A 20,889-nucleotide genomic window follows, 5' to 3' on the forward strand; every position below is an offset into this window, starting at 1 on the left:
TTTATTTTAGCATTCCTTTGCACCCTTTGCCAGGAAGTCTGGATAATGTCAGGTCAGATTGCTTGCGTATGTCCTCAACATTCTGATATTTCTGTCTCAATAATCAGACGACAAACGCTACTTGCGTAAAAATGACAGATATGTGACGCTAAGCAGTGCTAGATTGTGGGTAGTTTTAGAAGTGCGACAATTTTTAAGGGCAAGGAGACTAGATTACAGCAGACTTGCTCTAAATTCTCTCCACAATCACACTGGTGAGTTGGCTGATCATGTCGACGAAAATTTGAAAAAACTTTTATTTGATTTGAAAATGTTAGGCAAGGAGAAAGAAAATGAAATAGAAAACAAAAACCTGCATGTGGTTTCCGTATAAAGTTAGACCTTGTATGATATCATTGCACATGGGTATATTGAAGCTGAAAAAATGATGCAAAGTTTTTCATTCACTTTGTGCTGATGTAACTGCAGATTCTGTAGGTCACAGCTACATCATGATTCTCTTAAATTTTTTTTTTACTTTTAAATGCAATGTTACATCCTTTGAAAGAACCCTGACTTTGGCAAGGAAAAATAAAATACTGAAAAACAACGCTAGAGGTACTTAGGTCCTTTAAGGACACTGTAAATGGTGAAAGTCAAGAAGAGTACATGTCTTTGCAAATGAAATATCACGCAGGTTTCTGAAAAATACCAGAACCTCACATTTTTCAGTTGAAGATCTGAGAAAATAACATAAAACTTGCTCTATAGTCTTTTACTCTATAAAAATATAAATCTTTACACCATTGGTTTAATGCTTTCCCTTTAACTGTCTCCCACATATTTGAGGAAAACACTTTCGCGATTCTAAGAATCACTTACGTGTTTAAATAATGACTACGTTCACATTGAATTAAATTAAATCTGCTAGCTTTCTAAGCCTGTTGCTCTTTTTTGGTCCTTGTGAATTGAGGTGCAAACATTTACAATGATGGAAAATGTAAAGGTCATTCAAGGTGGAGGATAAAGGTCAAAGTTCAATGGGGTCAATGAGACTCTACATCAGCAAGGACAAGCTGACAAGGTTAGGTTGCCTGTAAAAGAAAGTTTACTAACTAGTACTTTATACAAACTTACCATTAACGTAAATTTACAGACATTACTTATACAAAACAGCTTTTATGTCAAAATTAAAATCAAAGTGACCTGAAAGATTGAACTTACTCTGTTTTTTTCTTAAAATCCTTTTTACAAATTAGTTTAGGAGGCTGTGTTTGTGAGACAGCCACTGCTGAAATGCTCAGAGGTTACAACAGAGTTGGCATGGCGCCCTCATACGGCATGATTAATCTAGTTTCTGTTATGCTGTGACAACATCATATCTCTGTAATGAAGCAACAAAAACGGTATGTCAAGTGCTTGAAAGTCTTACTGATTGTATCAAAATTTTTGCAGAGCAATTAACATTTCATTGGGCTGTGTTTTTCTGGATCCCCTCTCACCAGCATGAGAGCTTGATTGCGATGTTTAACATTGATAATGCACGGAACTTGTTCCCATGGCTCCCCGTCGATCTGCATCGGCATTTTTGATCCCCTCAAGGTTATCTGAAAACGACGCGGAAGATTGTCATTGGAAAATGAACTATACTTTCAAACATTTTCTCAACATGCCATTAATACATAAAAACAAAAGATCATATGTATGAAGTGATGGGGGCGCTTTCACCCTTTACATGTCCTTGTACAATTTTATGGAGCCCAGCTAGCTGCTACCATAGATCCTTTTGGGGTCTGCATATGCTGTAACTTAGTGGAAAGGTGTATACAAAACCACTTTCAGTAAAATTTCATCTTGAAAATGTCATCAACTTTAACACTTGCCTATGCATTTTTGTACCTTCTTGTATCTATCAGAGTGAATTCAGTGACATTTGCACAGGTATATTATCCTAGGGATCTACTTTCTTAACCGTTTGAGTGCTGTAAATTTTCCCATCAAAATTTTAGTGTACAATTTTAGCAAATTTTATGAATTTCTCTGTAATTTTTTTGTCAATTTTGGACTAGATGGACATCACTTTTGATTGGCTACAATTTTTGATCAAAATTTTGGAAAAAATCGGAAAAAATTTGTGCAGGTTACATTTCATAAAACTTGGTTAAATGTTCCACTAAATTTTTTCAACAAAATTTTAGTGAAACATTTAACCAAGTTTTATGAATTTTTTCAGCAATTTTTTTATAATTTTGGACCAAATGGACATCTCATTTCATTGTCTAGAGTTTTTAATCAAAATTTTGGCAAAAGTCTGAAAAAAATGACAGGATTATATATTTTATAAAGTTGACAAAGATTGACTTTGGTGCTCAAAGGGTTAAGGAGAAGATATTTTTAATGTATGTTACCTTGACCTGTCTTGCTTGTCCAAGTCTGATTGGATCTGCCAATCCTACATGCAACTGTGCCATGTGGAAGGATGATGTAAGACCAACCACTTCCAAAATACCATCATTAAAGCTGGAAATTACAACAGAAATTTTGTTATGTTATGTTATTCTTTGTGGGTAAAACTTGTGGAGTCATACAGTTTGATTTGAAAAAGGTCTAATGACTTCAGAGATCAACAAATACTTAATATGTTACCTGCAGAATGCAGTTCCTTAATTTTTGACCAGTTTACCTAAAATATACTATGAGGACACTGGGCTCTCCACAACATTTGAAATTCAAGGTAAGAAATACTTTTTTGGAGAGTAAGACAATGAAAGCTGAATTTTGAAATGAAACACTGTACAGAAAATGTGTTATACATCTTCTGTTTTGTTATTATGTACTTCACAGCCAGAACAGTATGTAATCAAAATGAGAGTAACTAAAAATAAAATACTTTTATTTTTTACTCTAATAATACATGAAGTGATTGGTTTTCTCATAGTTTAGAAAATAAGTTCCCCTGTACAAGCAAACTACAACAGGAAATAATGCAGCTGTATTCGGGTAAATTTCTATCCAACCATGGTTGTCCTTTGCTGTTGTTGATCCCTTCGTAGGCTGTACATACATGAACTATGTACCAGTCCTGTTTGGCTTTTGAAACATTCAGACACGCAACATGCAGATTCTCACAGAAGACAAAAGTATGAAACATTTGACTTACACTGACTTAGGTATGTTATTACCACTACTTCCACTCCACAAAGCACATCCTGCACCCCAGCTGTTGATGTTGAGAATTACAATTCCTTCCAGGTCCGGAAGTTCTATTGGACGGCCATCCAATTCAAGCTGTTGTTGAAAATATAAGACCAAAATAAATGGAAGAAGGCAGAGAAAAGGAACAGAGGAGTATTCTGTGTTGCACATCGACATAGTTATGCTGATATTGATGGATGATTTGGTGAGATTATTTTTAGCACATTGGCAAAAACTACAGATTTCAAATTAAATCCAGCTTTCTGGTGTAAAATGACAAAAATAGTCAAGAAAAAGTGTTTTCTCTTTTTTCATCTGTGTTCCCTAAATAAGGTCCATGAAGTAATGTGAAAATTAGTACAATTGAGAAAACAACATCAAACAATTTTGAGAAATACCAACTCGCAAAACACAGAAACACCTACAAATCTGAAACCTACCTTGATCTTCTTGTAAAAATTTTTACATTCTTGATCAAGCAAAGCATCTCTTGCTCCGAAGAAGAAATACCAAATTTTGTTTGTCAGTCGGTTCTTGAACCAGTACGGACGACTTTCTCTCTGACGGTGAAACTTTAAGGCTATTGACGCGTCGCATCCCAAGGAAAAGTAATTATTCATGGTGAACACCTGCAGAGTTTGGAAATATTTTGATATGGTCAGACTTTGTCTATTCATCTCATTTCCATGTTTACAAGTCGAGCCACACTATTGTGAATAATACATTCTATCAAAGATGTGAGTAGCAGTGTTATGGAAAGTACGACATTTTCATTATCAATCATGAAAGTGTCTTTGAATTCTCAGTTTGCAAACTCATGAGGGTGATTAGAAAACTCACTTTTTCAACCAAGGGATGGGAGATTTAAGTTGGTGAATATGACTGCAAAAGATTAAAACATTCTAAATTTCCATTTTCATTAAAGTTGCTGCATCTGCTGTCTGCAATTTGATAGCTGATACTTTGTGTTCAAAGTTTACTTATGTTACCTTTGTAATGTACACACTGTGTTAAAATGAACAGCTGTATCTACACCTTAGAAGTACAAATACTTGTGCATATTTACAATTTGCATATTTGTATCTTTCATGACATTTACCATACAGTGTAAATATCAGAATTCATGTTATTTGATCTGTAGCAGATATCATCTGGTGTCTGATACACTTCACATGACACTTATACCGCAATGATACAGAGACAGGTGAGGGAAGATAATGAACAGCACCATACTAACACATTTTTGCACGGATAAATGAAAGTGCACTCAAGTTTAAATTTTATATCCATTGTGAATTGCCTTTTTTGAATATTTGGAACTTGTGTTGTCCTTTTGTTGCCTGTACAAAATGCTGTAAAAAATGCTGGTAATGCTTACATTTTTTACAAAATTCCCTGAATATTCTCACCTTATTTGCTTTTCGAAAGCCAAATCTGCGCAGGTTACTGACACTGACTGACCATCTATGAAAAAAATTAATAAAATAACAACAATAAAAACCCAGTCACAAAAATTGACAAATAATTGTACACTAAATATTATTTTTTCATTTCCCTTGCTTTACCATTTTGATTGAACCACAAATTTAACCTTCGAAATCATTGTATTTACATTATAAATGTGATCTAATATTAGAAAAATCTTTTCCTGATGTGAAAAAGCTGGTGTATATTCAATACATGTTAAATATGTACCCTCTGCATGCATTAGATCCTCCACAGATATTTACACATGCTGTAAACATCTTATCTACCTCTGATAGTTGGAACATTCCATATTGCACATTCCATATGGCGAAGACATAGGGGTCGAGGGTCACTCACCTATCTAGACTATTGACTTTGGCTTTGTTAACAAAATCTAACCACTCTTCCATTTCTTCTTCCCCAGCGTACCCCTCACCCCACCCAAGCACCCTGGCCAGGTCATTGCCCGTACCCAGGGGTAGTATACCAACATTTGGCGGTGTCTGAAAGCAACAAAAGAGACATGTTAATCTTTCACTGCTATGCTGTACCAGCTGTGTATATGACATATGCATGAATTGACTGAGCCTTTCCAAAAAGCCACTGTACTTTGTCAGGGATTTCGCACAGCCTTTGAAGTGTCCCTCAGTCTTCTGAACAAATCTGATGCAAATGATTGGATTTATAGAAAAATAGAGGGTGTCTTTTTTCAGATTTCAGAACAGAATGACAAAATATGTATCATTCAAGGAGATAATTTTTGACTTTAACAAAAAGAGGCGTTTCACAAATGTGTAATATTCACAGTATAAATTCAAAAAATACACAAATCTTCATTGTGTCTATAAGTCAAGGTCACTTCTTTGATGATGTGTATGGTAAACTGTATGATGCAGTATTTGCAGACATGTCAGTTATCAGGACAGTATGCATCAACAAGTAAGGTGTGGTAGTTATTTTTGAATATTATTGAAACCCTTAGTAACAGCCAATGATGGGACGGTACCTCTCATAGCTGTTTGATGTATCTGGAATACTAGCAGTTGGACAAAGCTTTGGTAAACAAAGAAAGATAAATGAGGATGAAGTGACTGATGTCAATTCAGTGTCAACAAGAATATCCTCCTTTAGGCACAGATAAGTAAGATAGACTTCAATCTGAATGAAACAAATGTTTGTGGATTAGGATGTTTAGTTTTTTCAAAGAAGGCTACTTTAAATTCAACAAGTTCGGGAACAATTGCAGGATGGCTTTTCATTTCAGAGAATATTACCCAAGCAACTTGTCGGCACATCAACTTACATGTATGAAATAAACATACAGGGAATAGGAAAGAGAAAAACTATTACTGGAAATGTTAACTGAAACTAACAAATTTTTGTAGTTAATTTTTAAACCTGATACTACCGCAGATTGCAATGACATCTTTGTTTGTTGTAACCAAACTCAAATATCAACAAACAGATAAAAGCTTCCCATTTCAAGTATGTATATTTCGACCTTCCACAGGTTACTGGTTTGTTGGAGAAATTCGACAAAGTTTTTTTTGGGAAAAGGATTACAAAACAAGCAAAACATAGTGGTACATTAATTTTAGTAAGATGGGGTGGGGGGGCCCTTGCAATTCTATATGTGTGTTGGCACACAGTAAACCATACCTCGAACTTTTGCTGTGCTACGTTATTAAGCAACATAAGAACAAAACATGCAATGGGCGCTTCCTGCAGGATGTTTTTTATGTCATTGAATGAATGCAAATGCCCAGATAAAAATAATCACGTGATAGACAACAGTTGTAAATGAAAACAAGATGGAGCCGGTCAGGGGCCTTGGTTAGTAACTAACTGTTGCTGGCATTAATTGCAACAAGTCTGGGCAGATGTCAAAACATCGGAGTAGCCTTTTTTTGGAACAGCTGTGTAAAAATAAAACCCCCTGCACATAACAATTGACATAAAAATAGATTATGTAAACTGCTGTTGTCATAAAGTAAATAAAGCTAAAAGACTACTGCAATATGAAATTATAAATCACTGGTATTTCAGAATATAGCTGCACTGGCTCATCTGTAGGGAGAATTCATAACAGTTCCTCTATATATATTGTGTTACACCAAACTAATGCAAAGTTTGTGGCCACTTTTTGACAATGTTGTACTGAATGAACTACAGATACATCTAAATCTGCTACAAAAATAATTTTGACTGAAAACATTTCTTTTTATATTTTATGTGTTTGGTGACTCTTGTTTCTCACAATGCATTTTCATTTTAAATGTGTTTGATAAACCTTGCATTTATTTGTATTTCCATTACTATTGATTTGATTACTGCTATAGACTAGAACAAGTAATAAATAAACTGGGCAGATACGAAATGTTTGACAATTTCTCATGGATTCTTAATTTTTGTGTGTTAAAAGCAATGGCTCAGAATTAATGCAAAAAAATCACTACACTTTTGTCTTCAAAAATAATATTGTCTGAACTGTGTTTGGTAGTTTTCATAAGATTATAAATGCGTATCGAGTTACATCTACACAGTTATTTATTAATCTTCAGACTCACCTCAAACTGCATTTTGTCTATTGCATTCAAAACCCATGTAATTGTTCCATCTCCTCCACATATCAGTATTGTACAGGTTCTATGTGGAAGGTAGTTGCATAAATTCAGTGCACTCTCGGGGGGAACTTCATATAAATCTACCACCTATGGAAACAAAACAAAGAATAATCCAACAGTCATTAAGAGAAATCATGTTTGTATCTCAATGTATAGACATTATGACAAATCAACTAGGCACTTACAAAGTCATCAGATGTTAAAGAAATAATGTTACAACCAAAAGTCTCCATCTTTTTCCTGTTTTCTCTCAAATTTCACTCTATGGAAATATAACATCCACACCCATGACCTTAGTGTGTTCATTGAAAGTAGAAAGCATATTTGTCTTTAAAACTGATCTGACAAACAAAATCCAAATAGATACATAATTTTCAAAGAATATGAAATGGCCGCCTAGAAATAAGTTAACATACTGCTCAATGCTTGTCGGTAAAGATTATCTTTTCAATTGTCTTTTTTCAACTTTTTTTAAAATGAAATTTTGTTTATTTATATATGTATTCACTGTTTTTACTTTTATGACTTTGAGATAACCTCGGGCTTTGTCATAAATATTAGCTTAGCCTTTAAATATTTAATTGGTAGGGGACAAGAAGTCAAGGTCCCAGTCATTGCTAGACAGTTACACATTTGACATCTTTTATTTACCAAATAATCCAATCCATTCTTACCTGTGCAGGATTCAGCAAGGCTCTAAAGGAACTCAAAATCTGTTCTCCTTCATTATTGCCACTTTTCCTATTACAGAACACAAGGAGAGGTTTCCAGTTCCTATCATCCGGAGGCTGAGTTACCCCGGCAACGCTCCAGTGCCTCCTTCCTTTCCAACCCACCAATTTTAAAGTGAGGCAATACGGAGGAATAATCCGGTTGCAATATTTGCCAAAATCACACTCTTCACTTTTTATTACATATAAGCAGTTGTCGTGTACTGTGCGCTGGCACCACACACAACGGTGGTCACACAGGCGGGGTAGTACCCCACACTCCGTTTTGCAGACATCACAGACACTGCATAAAGGTAGGTTACCCCTGACCCAGTGGTGTTTCATTGATGTGGCAGTGTTTGATAGTGTCAGTGATTTGCACGCAAAGAGCCTGTCGGCAGTCCTCAGGCAGATGTCGTCTGCGCAGACATGGCACGAATCGCACACCCCTCCGTGCAGTATGTGCGATTCACACACGCTGCAGTACGTCGGTTTCGGAAACATGTCGGTGATGACCCAACGGTGACCTTTGGCAACGTCCCGAACTGGGAGGTCACGGAAGCGTCTCTGTCGCTTGCACAGCTTGACAAGGGTCCACATTACAAAGAAAGAAAATATGATGCACAACGTAATTTGATATAAATGACCCTCCCACCAGTCTTGCATTGCGTTTACTGTCATATTGACGACTCCGAGACTTCGCAGGGGCGCGCTGAAACAGGACATAGTGGACAAGTGTCATGGACTATTGGAGACTATATCACAAAGATATCATGAATGGGATTGGTAATTCAATTGTTAGTCCGATACTTAAGATAACAACGATCAAACAAACACAAATTCTTCGAGCGATTGGCATCTAATTCAACCTTTGTCCTACCTCTCATCAGGCTGGTCCTGCGTATCGTCGATATCGTCTAGGTCCGCCATGTTCAATGATTTGCAGGGGTGTCCCAATACCACCTAGACTATCGATATTTTACTCATCACACTTATAAGTGACATAATTTACCGAAGAAAAAAACTGTATCAAAACGAATTAAAGTGTACTTACCTCAATAGGAGTGAATGGAAAACTATTGATATCGATAATTTGATATAATATCTCTCGTATATACGATGGACAAGTGGTACAGCGATTTACGTGGTATGTTTCCTCTCGAAGCTAGGGAGTTTTGCGATGAGGTAATCAACAAATATGGCCAACTGACTAGGATGGGGTGATCGTCTTGTATCGAATCCCAGTGGTACAGCTGTCACAGACTAGAATAATGGGTGACGAGGCCATTCAAGCGACAAATGACGACGCGGCATCATGCAAAAGGTAAACAGACGGCAAAAAGGTGATATAGTACACGACAGGCCGTGAAAGCAGTAGAAAGAATACTGTAAGACAACTGCCCCGATAGAGTCGAGTTGGAGCGCGTGTGTGGAGCACTCAGCGGCGTGTGAGACACTGACGTAGTAGCAACTACAAAACCGGTGTATTACGTAAGATTACCTGTCTCTAAGATACACGTCAGCGAAATGAATCATCGTAACGTGACGCAATGTTAACGTCATCTGAAAAGCGCATTTGTTGTGATAATTACAAATCGGCATGTCATATATGAATGATACCAAAGAAAAACGCCTTTTACAACTTGTGTTGCTATAGCAACAGTTGCTTGATAATACATCTGTACTCTATCGTATTTTCAAAACTTATCATATACATTTTGATTCTTATCAGGAAATATTTGATGTTTTTTATCATGGAAGTAGGCCTATATATAGGTTTTCTTCAATTGTTTCAACAGCCCAACACTAGTAGAAAACATTACTTACAAAAATGCTAATTTTAAAAATCACTGAAAACTTTAATAATGTTTTTGATAATATTAGACAACACAGGCACTCAACACACCACTACATTAGGCCTGTGTGATGTCAGGTGTCCAGTGTATTGCATCACTCAGGCCTTGTGTAGCAACATGTTCAATGCCTGTGCTAAATGATAAGATTTTTGTCAGTGATCCTCATAACCCAACAGTGTGTTTTTTACAGTACGGCGATAGTCCATATTTCCAGGCTTGTCAGAACAATTTTGCCTTTTTTTTCTACGTCTTTATTCTTATCATTTGTATCTTTGCATGCATGTTGCATGATATAAGCTGGCATTATATCTTCTACGTTTCAGTCTTTGGGTTGGAATTTTTTAGATAAGAAGTTTATTAAAGATTGCATGCCATCAAAATGCTCTCAAACACCTGAAAGTTTTGTCAGTTGTGTATGAAACTGTTCTCTTCTGTATCTTCCTTTCTAAGGTATTTCACCAGTCAATAGTAAGCAGTATGAATATATGACATTATGTAATGAATATTTTTTAGGTTTTTGTACTATATATTGTGTGCGGTTCTCATAAACTCTCATGGTCAATGTACCAACTTGCATGCAAGACTTCTGAACTCTTCAAGCCAGTTCAAGAATGACTACAAATTTCTGGTTCAGCCCTACATCAATATGTTGAACACCTGAATTTTTCTTGATTCAGAAAGGCCATGGCATATCACATTGACTTAGAGCACATAATGTGCAAGAAACAGCAAAGACATGAGATTAGAACTTCAACCTTCCAGTATGGTGCTGTTTTAACTGACCTAAATTTTTACTCTCAATGTACAGTGCACAAAGAGTACAAGAAATTCACTGTATCTGACATACAGTGTCGCATCTTATTAATGATTAGGATTGGCCCTTGGAAAAAGTATAATGGTAAATCCAATGGTCTGATATATCATTATGATCCTAGGTAGCTGGTTCCCTGTACTAGATCCTATAGCTAGTTGGTGCTGTCTTGCTTTACAGTCTTTTCCGTGTAAGCAATCTACATTGGGAAAGAAAAAAGGCAAATCCACCAGTGTGATGAAAATGTTGTTGATCCCAGAATGGCAGAATAACAGACTACCGTTAAAGTCATATTATAGGACGCATCTGCATTATAAGTCGCACCCTCCTTTGATTGACTTGTGTAGGATGAAATCCATAACAAATCAAAAAATGGAGAATGTATGCATTATAAGTCGCACCCCTTTTTCAGCAGATCTGTCACATTACCGGCCACCACTGAGGTTGGTTATGTTCATCAAAAGTTGATACTTTATTGTTCCTTGTGTTTTAATAAGATTGTATTACCGTACTTCACATGTTTCTCAACCTACTGGTTGATGAAGGAGTATACCTCTTTAAAAAACACAAAAGTACATATTATAAGTCGCACCCCTTCTCTGGAGAAATAATTCGAGTTAAAAATTTGCAACATCATTATAAAAGACGCGTCTTATAAAATGACTTTAACGTAATTTAAATTGATTAAAGAAAGCAAAAAGACACCAAACATCTAGCAACAAGAATTGACCAAATCTTTGCTTCGTAATTCACCAGGTTTGCTGTGCAGCAAGGTTACTGGAAAGATCCGTACATACAGTACATGATAAAGCCAGCAGAAAGAAAAGCTCCAGAGATCAACAGAGGTAAGACATGGAAAACTTTTATAAAACCAGTTTACCAGTGTATATGCAGATTATCAGATAATTTTTGCATACACAGTCAAACCTGTGTACAGTAGTCACCCATGTCCCTCCATGACTGTGGGTCACCACTATACCGTTGGAGGTGGCCTTTCTGTAGAGGGTGGGTGTGGCATTACTTTCAGTGTAGGTAGTGTGCTGAATGGTGAATGTATGACAAGATAGCAGTAATAATTATAAAAAAATGATACAGAACATGCATGTAAATGTTGAAACAATTGTGATACATTTTTAAAATTGATCAACATGCTCACTTCTTGCTTCTGTCTGAGTACTATTTGACAGAGGTCATTCAATAGCAGGTATGCTGACCTTTATATACACAAGTTTTTGGAGCAATTACGTGTGGCCACTGACCAGAGAGGTGGCTGTTCTGTAAAATGTTACCGGACTGCCACAAAGTGACCACTCTAGAGAGGTTAATGCTCTATAAGGGTGACCGCCAAAGACAGGTTTAAATGGCTGGATCAGAATACAACAGCAGATAGTTATTCTTTCTATCATGGTAAAATGCCATACCTAAGTCTTTCTCGAAGTCTAGTAGGTAGTATGTTCTCTGTAGTGCAGAGGAATATAATTTTAAAGGTTCAGTAGATTTGAAGAATATGAAAAGTTTTCATTTGACTTAAAGTTCTATTTTATTTGTAAAGAGGAGACAATCAATCAATTTGTTGAGAATAAGTCTTAACGATTGAGACTGACCCTAAGGTGTTTCCGGCTTTGAAAATCGCGAAGTTAGCAATGAAATTCAGTCACCTGAAACCATGATCCAAGATGGCCTGTGTCATAACAAGCCCGCTGTTTGCTTCAGAGCATTCGCATTATGTGAAAAGTGAAAGTCAAACAGAAATTTGCAAAGTATATTTACAATATGACTCATTCCTTTTCACTACATTGAAATACCCACTCAATGACTCTCTCTCTCTCTTCTTTGTTATAACCGGTTTTCATAATGCTGCTATTTAGTATCAATTTGCATTATTGTATGTTTGACAAAATTGAAGTTAGATTTAATCTTTAAATCATAATTTGCTCAACTAACATTAAAGTATGGCTTAAAAACCTTTGTTGGCAAAACTACTGAAGAGGTAATTGCGGGAAAGTACAGTAATTTTTGTAGGCTTGTTGTGATATACGGTTTTGATGCTTGTCTGAGGTGCTTTATGTGAGATGGAGGGATGGAAAATGAATAAATTCAAAGAACTTGAGTCTATCTAATGTGGCAATGTAGCTAGAACTATCTTAGTGCTATTTCTAAACCTTATCTACCCAGTAGCTTTTTATTGAACTATGTGTAGAGGGGATTTCATCCCATTTTAACAATCATTTATGATCTTTCATTCTTCTCCAAGGTTATTACGCCAGAACTCATGGCATCAAGTATTTACTGGAACAATTCCTCAGGAAGACTGATTTGAAATGTCAAATTGTCAGTTTTGGTGCTGGTTTTGATACTTTATTCTGGAGACTCAAGGTTAGTTACACATCCTTTGTATTCCATTCCCGATATTTTTGTACTTATTGAATAAAAATATAAAAATATATTGGATCTATCATCAGTGTTACATATGACATTTTAAAAGTGGATGACATGTTTTTATGCAAGATTTTGGAAACATCCAAGTACGGTATTTGAGTTGGAACTATTCTAACAATGATATTTCCGCTGTCTACATGTACGCTGTGTTTAAAGGGAAACTGTCGTTGGAACTGCGCCTGTGCGAGTTTCTTGTTTAACAATGTGTTTCATGCACGATATCTAGATGCACCTCATCATCATACCCGCAACATTTAAATTATACAATGTAGTTTTTGACAGACATGTTTTAACTTTCATCAATCAGCATTGTACCTTGGATGTGATGTTTACATTGGTCGTATCGGTCCAATACAATCTTTGAGCGCAGTTCCGACAACTGTATCCCTTTAAGCATTACAAAGAGGAAACCTGACATCAATGTCAATGGTAATATTGTAGTAACATCACTGCTCACAGCAAAATCACCAGAATTCATAAATCTTTCCAGTCCTCATGCAGTGGTTAAAACACTTTATAACACTGTCACGTTTGTGTTTGCCAGGATGAAGGCCTGTTACCGTTGTCCTATGTAGAGATGGATTTCAGAGCAGTGACAGCAAGGAAGTGTTATTATGTGAAGAACAGGCTACCACTGACAAAGCCAGTGTTAGAAACGTGCAATGGTGACAAAACAAAACTTATCATAGGTGAGTCACGTCAGTGTACCACAACAATTTACATATATGCCATATGTTTAATGCATCATGATGCAGCAGTAAGCAAAACTATGACTGTACCTATATGATCGTGTGGTATATCTGTATACCCCAACATTCAGAAGGAGGAATTTTAAACTTTTCAGGTGTCTATGTAAAGCTATGTTTTAGTTCCTCTTTTGTTTCAACCATGTGATATTAGCCTGTGACCTCTGTGAACTTAAAGCATCATTCGGGATTCAAAAAATGGCAAATACCAATGTACTTTGATTGAATCACATATGAACAACATATGTGTTATAATTACAACAAAGCCATAGAGTTTGATTTTCTTCCAGCATCTGATAAGTTTGACTGTTATATGCCACTTTGTCTGCTGGCTTTATTTTGTTGTTGTCAGTGTTCATGATGAGGGAAAGAAAGAAGACATAAATTACTGAAAATTCTTTATCTAAATTAAAAAATATGGTGTCAGCTCAAGTTGGTGTAGGGAAGTATCTGTATATACTAACTTCTGGATATATCCATGTTCTAGTAACTTCTGCTATCTCTAGTGAAAGAACTTCCTCTAATAAACTGTGTTGCTGATGCTTTCTTCAATGTGTAATGGTTTGATTGGACAAGGGAATTGTCAGTCATTGATGGTCAAGTTTATGGACCCCGTGTAAGCCATGTGAATACAGTGTAGAAACTGTTACCTAGGTTATCAGAAAGACAATTATTTCTTCTTTTTCTTTGACAGAAAATGCATCATTACATTCCCCAAGATATCACATAATGCCAGTGGATCTGAGAAATGTGGAGGAAGTGAACAGTAAGATAACAGAGGCTGGACTTGATAAGGAGTAAGTTGTATGGTTTATCTGTGAAATGGGAAGTTAGAGGACCGTGGGCGCACAATAGGGAGGTTAATGATGATGCAGCCATTTGCATACACTGGGCTAGAGTTTTTGAATTTTCATAGCATCTCTTTGACTGTATGAGAAGTTTGAATAATCATTATTGAAACTTTCATGACATATGCAAAGGGGGATCAAACGGTCGTACAGGGAACACATTTTGAAACATATGCATTCTCTGACAAAAACGGAATATTTTTTCAGTTTATTTTCGACTCCGGTTTAGTTGCTTTATATTCCCAGACATATGCAAGATTCAATGACAGTGAACGCCTGAAACATGGCAAAATTATGGGATTCTGGGACCAAACACGGCAGGTCTGATCAGTAGCATGTCTTTTTTATATTTCCATAGATTTACGATTATCAGGCTTTTACAGGGGAAGTTCCTGTTTAACCCATTCACCACTATGGTTTTTCCCAAATCCATTCTTTTCTATGGTAAAGTTGGACCTGTACACAGGGAACTGGGGGTGAAAGGGTTAAGGCAGTTTCACACTTTGTATCGATGGGCCAATGCAAGAGGGACATAGCTCCTGTGTTATACATAGGAGATATATCCCTCTTGCACTGGGACATGGATATGACACATTAAAGGGATCACAGTGAACACTACTGGAACTGTATCTGATGTTTTCATTCAATAATTTTGTATCAGTTTGGTTCTTGAGGTGAAAAATGTGAATACAAGATTCAATGACCAATCGTGTCAGAGCTTAAATGTCGCTATGATTTCTGTTTTGTGGCCTGTTTCTAGTTTTACTGGGTACAATTATCTGTTGTGTTGTGAGGTTAGATGAAAGAGACTTTCCTATGCTATTTGAGGCTATTTGATGTCACATGGTCAATGTGAAGGTCAAGAAATTCAACATCCAAGTTAAACATGTTGAAATCTGCATCATTTTCAGTTGCTAATTAAAATTAAAGCCTCAGTGGGCAGACATTTTTGTCCTGTTTTCTTATTACTTTTCTTCAGCAGATACAACTTTGTAACTTTGTTTTTTTCTTTTTTCCCAGTTTGCCGACCGTGTTCATCACAGAATGTGTTCTTGTTTACATGACACCGGAGAAATCATCAGATCTTCTCAAATGGATTGCAGATTCATTCCTTCTGCACTGTTCATAAACTATGAACAGGTCAACATGGCTGACAGATTTGGACAAGTCATGTTGGAAAATCTCAGAACTCGTCAAACAGAGCTCCATGGAGTTGAAGCCTGCACATCCCTTGATACTCAGGTATGAACCTAGGCTCTACTCAGTACTCACTACTCCAAGCAGTAATGACTTTCAGAAAGTAGTCTTCTTAGACAGTCACCACTCCTTGGAGTATGGGACATGATAATAGGCTTCTATCCCAGCATCTGTGTTGAATTCAATTTAGTTCACACTGCCCAGTCAGACATGACCATGATGAAGGCTGCACGTAACATTCGAAAATTACTGAAATAAACACAGAAATTGAGCTGTTGTCACTTGATGGCATTTAAAACATTGACAAAAGTGTATGTTTAGATTAGGTCTATGGTGTGGTTCAGTGTGTTCTAGTGCTTACATTCATGCCATAATCAGACGATCTCAGAGCAAGAATAGTGTGAACCCCATCTGTACAGAAACTAAACGTTCTGTTTCAGTAAACTTTCCATCATATTCTCAAATTTTAATGCAAATTATAGAGTTCAAGCAGTAAATAAGTTATCCTATGTTTGTTAGTTGTAAACTTTGGTCTAGTTATCCTCTGCACAGATCAAACTTTGCTACAGAGGGTATCACAAAGTTTTGGGGATGCAACAGTCAACCTTTAACCGCTGAAGTTTGGAATAACCCTATTGTTTTCTGTGGCAATGTTGGACCTCTACACAGGGACATGGGGTGAAAGGGTTGACCTATCCTCCCCCAATTCCCTGTAAACCTGTGCATTATTATCATTCAAAGTATTGGGATTTGGTCCGACCATGGTGGTGAAAGGGTTGAAAATTGACTGTGTAACCAGAAGATAGAATTGAAATGAGTTGCAGTCAGATTGTGACTGTGGCACATATGAGGTAGCATGTGCCTTGGGGACAGATATTTGGACTCTCAAACTTTTACAATACATTTTTGTTCTACCACTTGTGGGGGCTTTTTGTGAAGCTCATGGAGTAAATAAAATTTTCACTGGCTTATTCTTGAAAAAAATCAAAATTTTTAATTTTATGCATAGAGTAAACACAGGGATGAAGTCCATTTTGAATTTCAAGTGTTGGTAAATATTGAGTAATTTGTTTGTCCAGTTCAAAACTTTGTGTGATGACCCCTGATTTTTATTCTAGATTTGGTAAAAGAGTGGTTGAAAGTTTCATTAAGGAAAGTTTGAGCAAAAGTTTTAAGTTCTTCACTTTTGAGGTTCATAGTCTACCTTTATAAGATGAAAAGATTTGGTTTACAAAATCACAGGATTTTTCATTTTCTTTTAAATATTGATGGAAGTTTACTTGACTTTTCATTTCAGAAAGAGAGATTTACATCTGTAGGCTGGCAAGGAGCTGATGCTTTAGATATGACAGTTGTGTATCAGAGACTACCACCAGATGATATATACAGGTAGGAAAGATTGAAAATACACACAAGAAAGCTCAACCACATGTTTATGAATGTGCAGCAATAGCAGCTTCTGTCATAATATATGATAATGGAATGAAATTCATGCTGATATTGTTCAGCACTGGAATGGAAAGAACCCAACACATTTGACACCGAAGCATCACTGTGTAAGACAAAATCACTGTGTAAGACAAAATCCCTAGAATGTAGTAGTTATGTTGATTTCCGTGTTTATCAAAGTATTGACATGTCAGGAAATACAGCTTACTTCATATAATAGTAAAATGAGTTGTTTCATCAAATGAAAACTTGCCATGCAGATTGGTAGTCAATAGAGTAAACATTGAAAACTCCATCAACTAGCACTTCAGCAGTTTCTGTTTCTAATGATGTGTCTCAGGGCCATTGTATGATTGGTGCAATATTGCGTTTCTTTTTCGTCTTTCCAGGATTGAAAGACTTGAATTCCTGGATGAACTTGAACTTCTCCAACAGTTATTCCATCATTACTGTATTTGCTGGGCATACAAGGATAAGGCTAAACTAGGTATCTTGTCAATTCTTACTGTAATATTATAATGTATCTCAACAATATCTCTTTATTATTTTAAAATTATTTCAGGAATTGGATGGTATATCATTGCAATGTATAATTTCAACTTGCATTGATTTGTTTGAGCCCCATATTCGAATAAGTTTATACAAACCAATAAAATAATCAGACGTTTTTATTCAGATGTGACTGGCTTATGTTGAGCATGGTGTGCTCAATCTTTTCAAAAGATGTGAAATTACTAAGTGGGTTTATTGTCAAAGGTCAAAACATTTCTCTTTTTATTGATTTGACTATGTCTTCTGTTGTATGTGTGTCCACTCGCCACTCAAGTGTCAATTGCATTTTGCTGGATCAAATAATGGTAAATACATTTGAAAAGATAATGACAAAATGGCATGAAAACTTCAAATTTTACAAATATCATGTGAAAATCTGTCCTCATTCAATTTTCGCTCTTTTCCTTGTCTTTTCCCTGTAGGACTGTCATCCATTGGATTCCAATAGATTGAGATTTTATTTTTTGAGGACTACTGTTTACGGCTGATGTCTGGCATTTTCATACAACTCCATCAACTGCTTGAGTGTGGTTATTTATGTCTTCACAAAATACACAATATCCTAGCAACACGGAAAATACAGTACTTTCCTCTTTTAGACACGTTAGATAGCATTTACAGAATGCACAGCTGTCGGCCATCTTAGAACTTGTAAATTCCTGGTGGGAGTTCTTTCTTTGTTTAAAATTTGGAATGGTGATGTTTACAGCTTTCATAGAGCAGAGCAACAAAAGATGTTTGCATCCGACGTATTGATTTATGACAAGTTTTAACATGGACAGACGCTTTGTTTGTCAATGAAGTTATGAAAAGACCATGAATGAGTGGATGGATGAACAAAACCACTGCAAAAGCGTGCTGGAGTTTATGTATTGACAAATCATTACAGAAGAGAATTTCATCGTAATCTTCAATGTTGAAATATAATGCAAGCTTCCAAAGTGTTTTAGTTTATTTTGTGTGAACTTTGAGTGCGCTCTTTTAATATATGTTTGTTTGTGGTTGAATTTATTACGCAACAATAAAGAAATGCAATATATATGCTAAATGATCGTCAACTTTATTCTGTACATAGATATCATGTCTCTCTTTGCTTTAGTTGCCTATTAGTGGCCAACCATTTGAAACACATCAGTCAAATTTCTTCACTTTCCCAAACGCTTGGAGAAATGTTAACCCCTTTTCATCACAGACAAGAGAGATCACAATTTTGAAGCCTCTGTTGAATGTGTAGGATACTAGAAACATAGGCCAAAGTCCCTGAAGCTACTATAGACATGGATAAAAAATTAAGTATTTCCTGACTGTATGACATTATCTCCTAAGGTCATCCTAGGGACCTGTAAACCAAATATTAAAGATGTCTGATCAGCGGTTTTGAAAAACAAGCGACTCAACAGTTGACAGAGCTCTGCTGTGTTATGTAGAGAATAACCTTTTGTGACAACATGTATTGATGAAGAAGGTGGATATCTCTGATAGCTCATTCAGGTGGCCTGACCAAAAATGGAAAAAAAAATTCCGTAAAAATACAGATTTGCATATTTCATCACAACTTTAACAATCTAAGTTGGGTTATCCCTAGGGACCTGTATACGAAATAACAAAGCTGTCTGACCAGTGGCTATGACGAAGAAGATTTTTTACCAAAAAGGCCTTTTTTGGCGCTAATTTGCATATTTTCAACAATATCAAAAAATTAATGAAAAGAGTTTCTCAAAATCATATATTTTATCTACACAACAAATATCAAATCAGTAAGTACTGCAGTTCTCAAGATATTTGAGTGGACGGACGCCTCACAAACGGACATACATACATACATACATACATACATACATAAATACATACTGACAGTGCACGCCGGACAGATACCCATCCCAATAGCTTCTATAGACTATATTTGTCCATAGTAGCTAATAAACGAGAGTTAATTATATTCTAATTAAAGTAAACAAGACTTGCTTAAATCTAAGATTTTCGTCATAAAAGACAGCATATCTGTCAGGTTATAAAGAATCTTAAGCTGGTTATCTTTTGATCAGATTTTCATCTTATTAACCAAGCACATTTAACTTTCAAATAAACATTGTAAGTAAGTTCTGTTGAATAAGTTGAGACTGTACGTACTCAGAGATAGCACACTGAAGAGACAAAAGTTTGAAACTTAAGAAGTTCAAGGTCATCAAAAGCATCATATAACACTTTCATTGCACTGTTTACACAGATTGCATAATTGCTATAAATAGCACATGAGGAAACTTACAGCCCAGCTTTACCATAAAAACCCTATCACTTTGACCACTCTTTTAATTGACAACTCTATTTTTTCCTCAAAAAGTAATTTTATTTCATCCTTACCAAGTCAACCATAAATGGAAATTAGAACTTTCTCTATCTCTATTTATTTGACCACCCTATCATGACAGACTATTTTGAGCAATTTCTTTTAGATAACATACAGGGCACAATAAATGACGGTTCAGAATATGTCAAAGTTGGGATTCAGGAAAGTTGCCTTTACATGTTTTAATCCTCCAAGATGGTAAGCATTTCACTATGAACTGTCAAAAAAAGTTCGAACTTTCTGATAATTCTACACTAAAATTATTGTGGCTTTGATGATTTCCCAATTAATTCAATTATTTAAAATCATATTAATTATTTTTTTCAGGGTGAATTGATAGGGTTTATACAGTTACAAGAGTTACATACAGTGTAAGTCAAATTTTGATCAAAAATGACAAAAATAATTCCTTAAAAATACAGATTTGCATATTTCATCACAATTTGAACAAATCTAAGTTGGGTTGTCCCTAGGGACCTGTATACTAAATAACAAAGCTGTCTGACCAGCGGTTATGAAGAAGAAGATTTTTTACCCAAAACGCCTTTTTTGGCATTAATTTGCATATTTTCAACAATATCAAAAAATTAAAAAAACCAGTTTCTAAGAATCATATTTTCATCTACACAACAAATATCAAATCAGTAAGTACTGCAGTTCTCAAGATAT

At 35.8% G+C, this 20,889-nt stretch overlaps 3 protein-coding genes across 4 annotated transcripts in view; 2 read left to right on the forward strand and 1 right to left on the reverse strand.

Moving 5' to 3' along the window:
• Positions 1 to 20,889, forward strand: part of LOC139151902 (probable endonuclease 4) — a 577,101-nt gene that overhangs the window by 226,142 nt on the left and 330,070 nt on the right. The window lies entirely within an intron of this gene.
• Positions 273 to 9,222, reverse strand: LOC139151885 (diacylglycerol kinase epsilon-like). Of its 2 annotated transcripts, none has more exons than XM_070724917.1 (9): positions 9,030 to 9,222; positions 7,940 to 8,687; positions 7,209 to 7,352; positions 4,999 to 5,144; positions 4,584 to 4,638; positions 3,615 to 3,803; positions 3,140 to 3,267; positions 2,388 to 2,499; positions 273 to 1,586 (listed from the first exon to the last, which is right to left on the reverse strand). In XM_070724917.1, exons 2-9 carry the CDS (start codon positions 8,654 to 8,656, stop codon positions 1,440 to 1,442), a joined length of 1,638 nt encoding a protein of 545 aa, XP_070581018.1. In that variant the 5' UTR covers positions 8,657 to 8,687; positions 9,030 to 9,222; the 3' UTR covers positions 273 to 1,439. The 2 variants fall into 2 exon arrangements, with proteins under 2 accessions (XP_070581018.1, XP_070581017.1); XM_070724916.1 differs by lacking the exon at positions 9,030 to 9,222 and adding an exon at positions 8,856 to 8,942.
• On the forward strand, positions 9,166 to 18,921 carry LOC139151886 (leucine carboxyl methyltransferase 1-like). Its single transcript, XM_070724918.1, is given in 10 exon segments — positions 9,166 to 9,299; positions 11,399 to 11,487; positions 12,897 to 13,018; positions 13,626 to 13,770; positions 14,522 to 14,624; positions 15,696 to 15,784; positions 15,787 to 15,917; positions 17,170 to 17,261; positions 17,711 to 17,808; positions 18,296 to 18,921. Coding segments are annotated over 10 exon segments (948 nt in total). The 5' UTR covers positions 9,166 to 9,246; the 3' UTR covers positions 18,322 to 18,921.

Source organism: Ptychodera flava, chromosome 15 (assembly GCF_041260155.1).
Source record: "Ptychodera flava strain L36383 chromosome 15, AS_Pfla_20210202, whole genome shotgun sequence".
NCBI lineage: Eukaryota > Metazoa > Hemichordata > Enteropneusta > Ptychoderidae > Ptychodera > Ptychodera flava.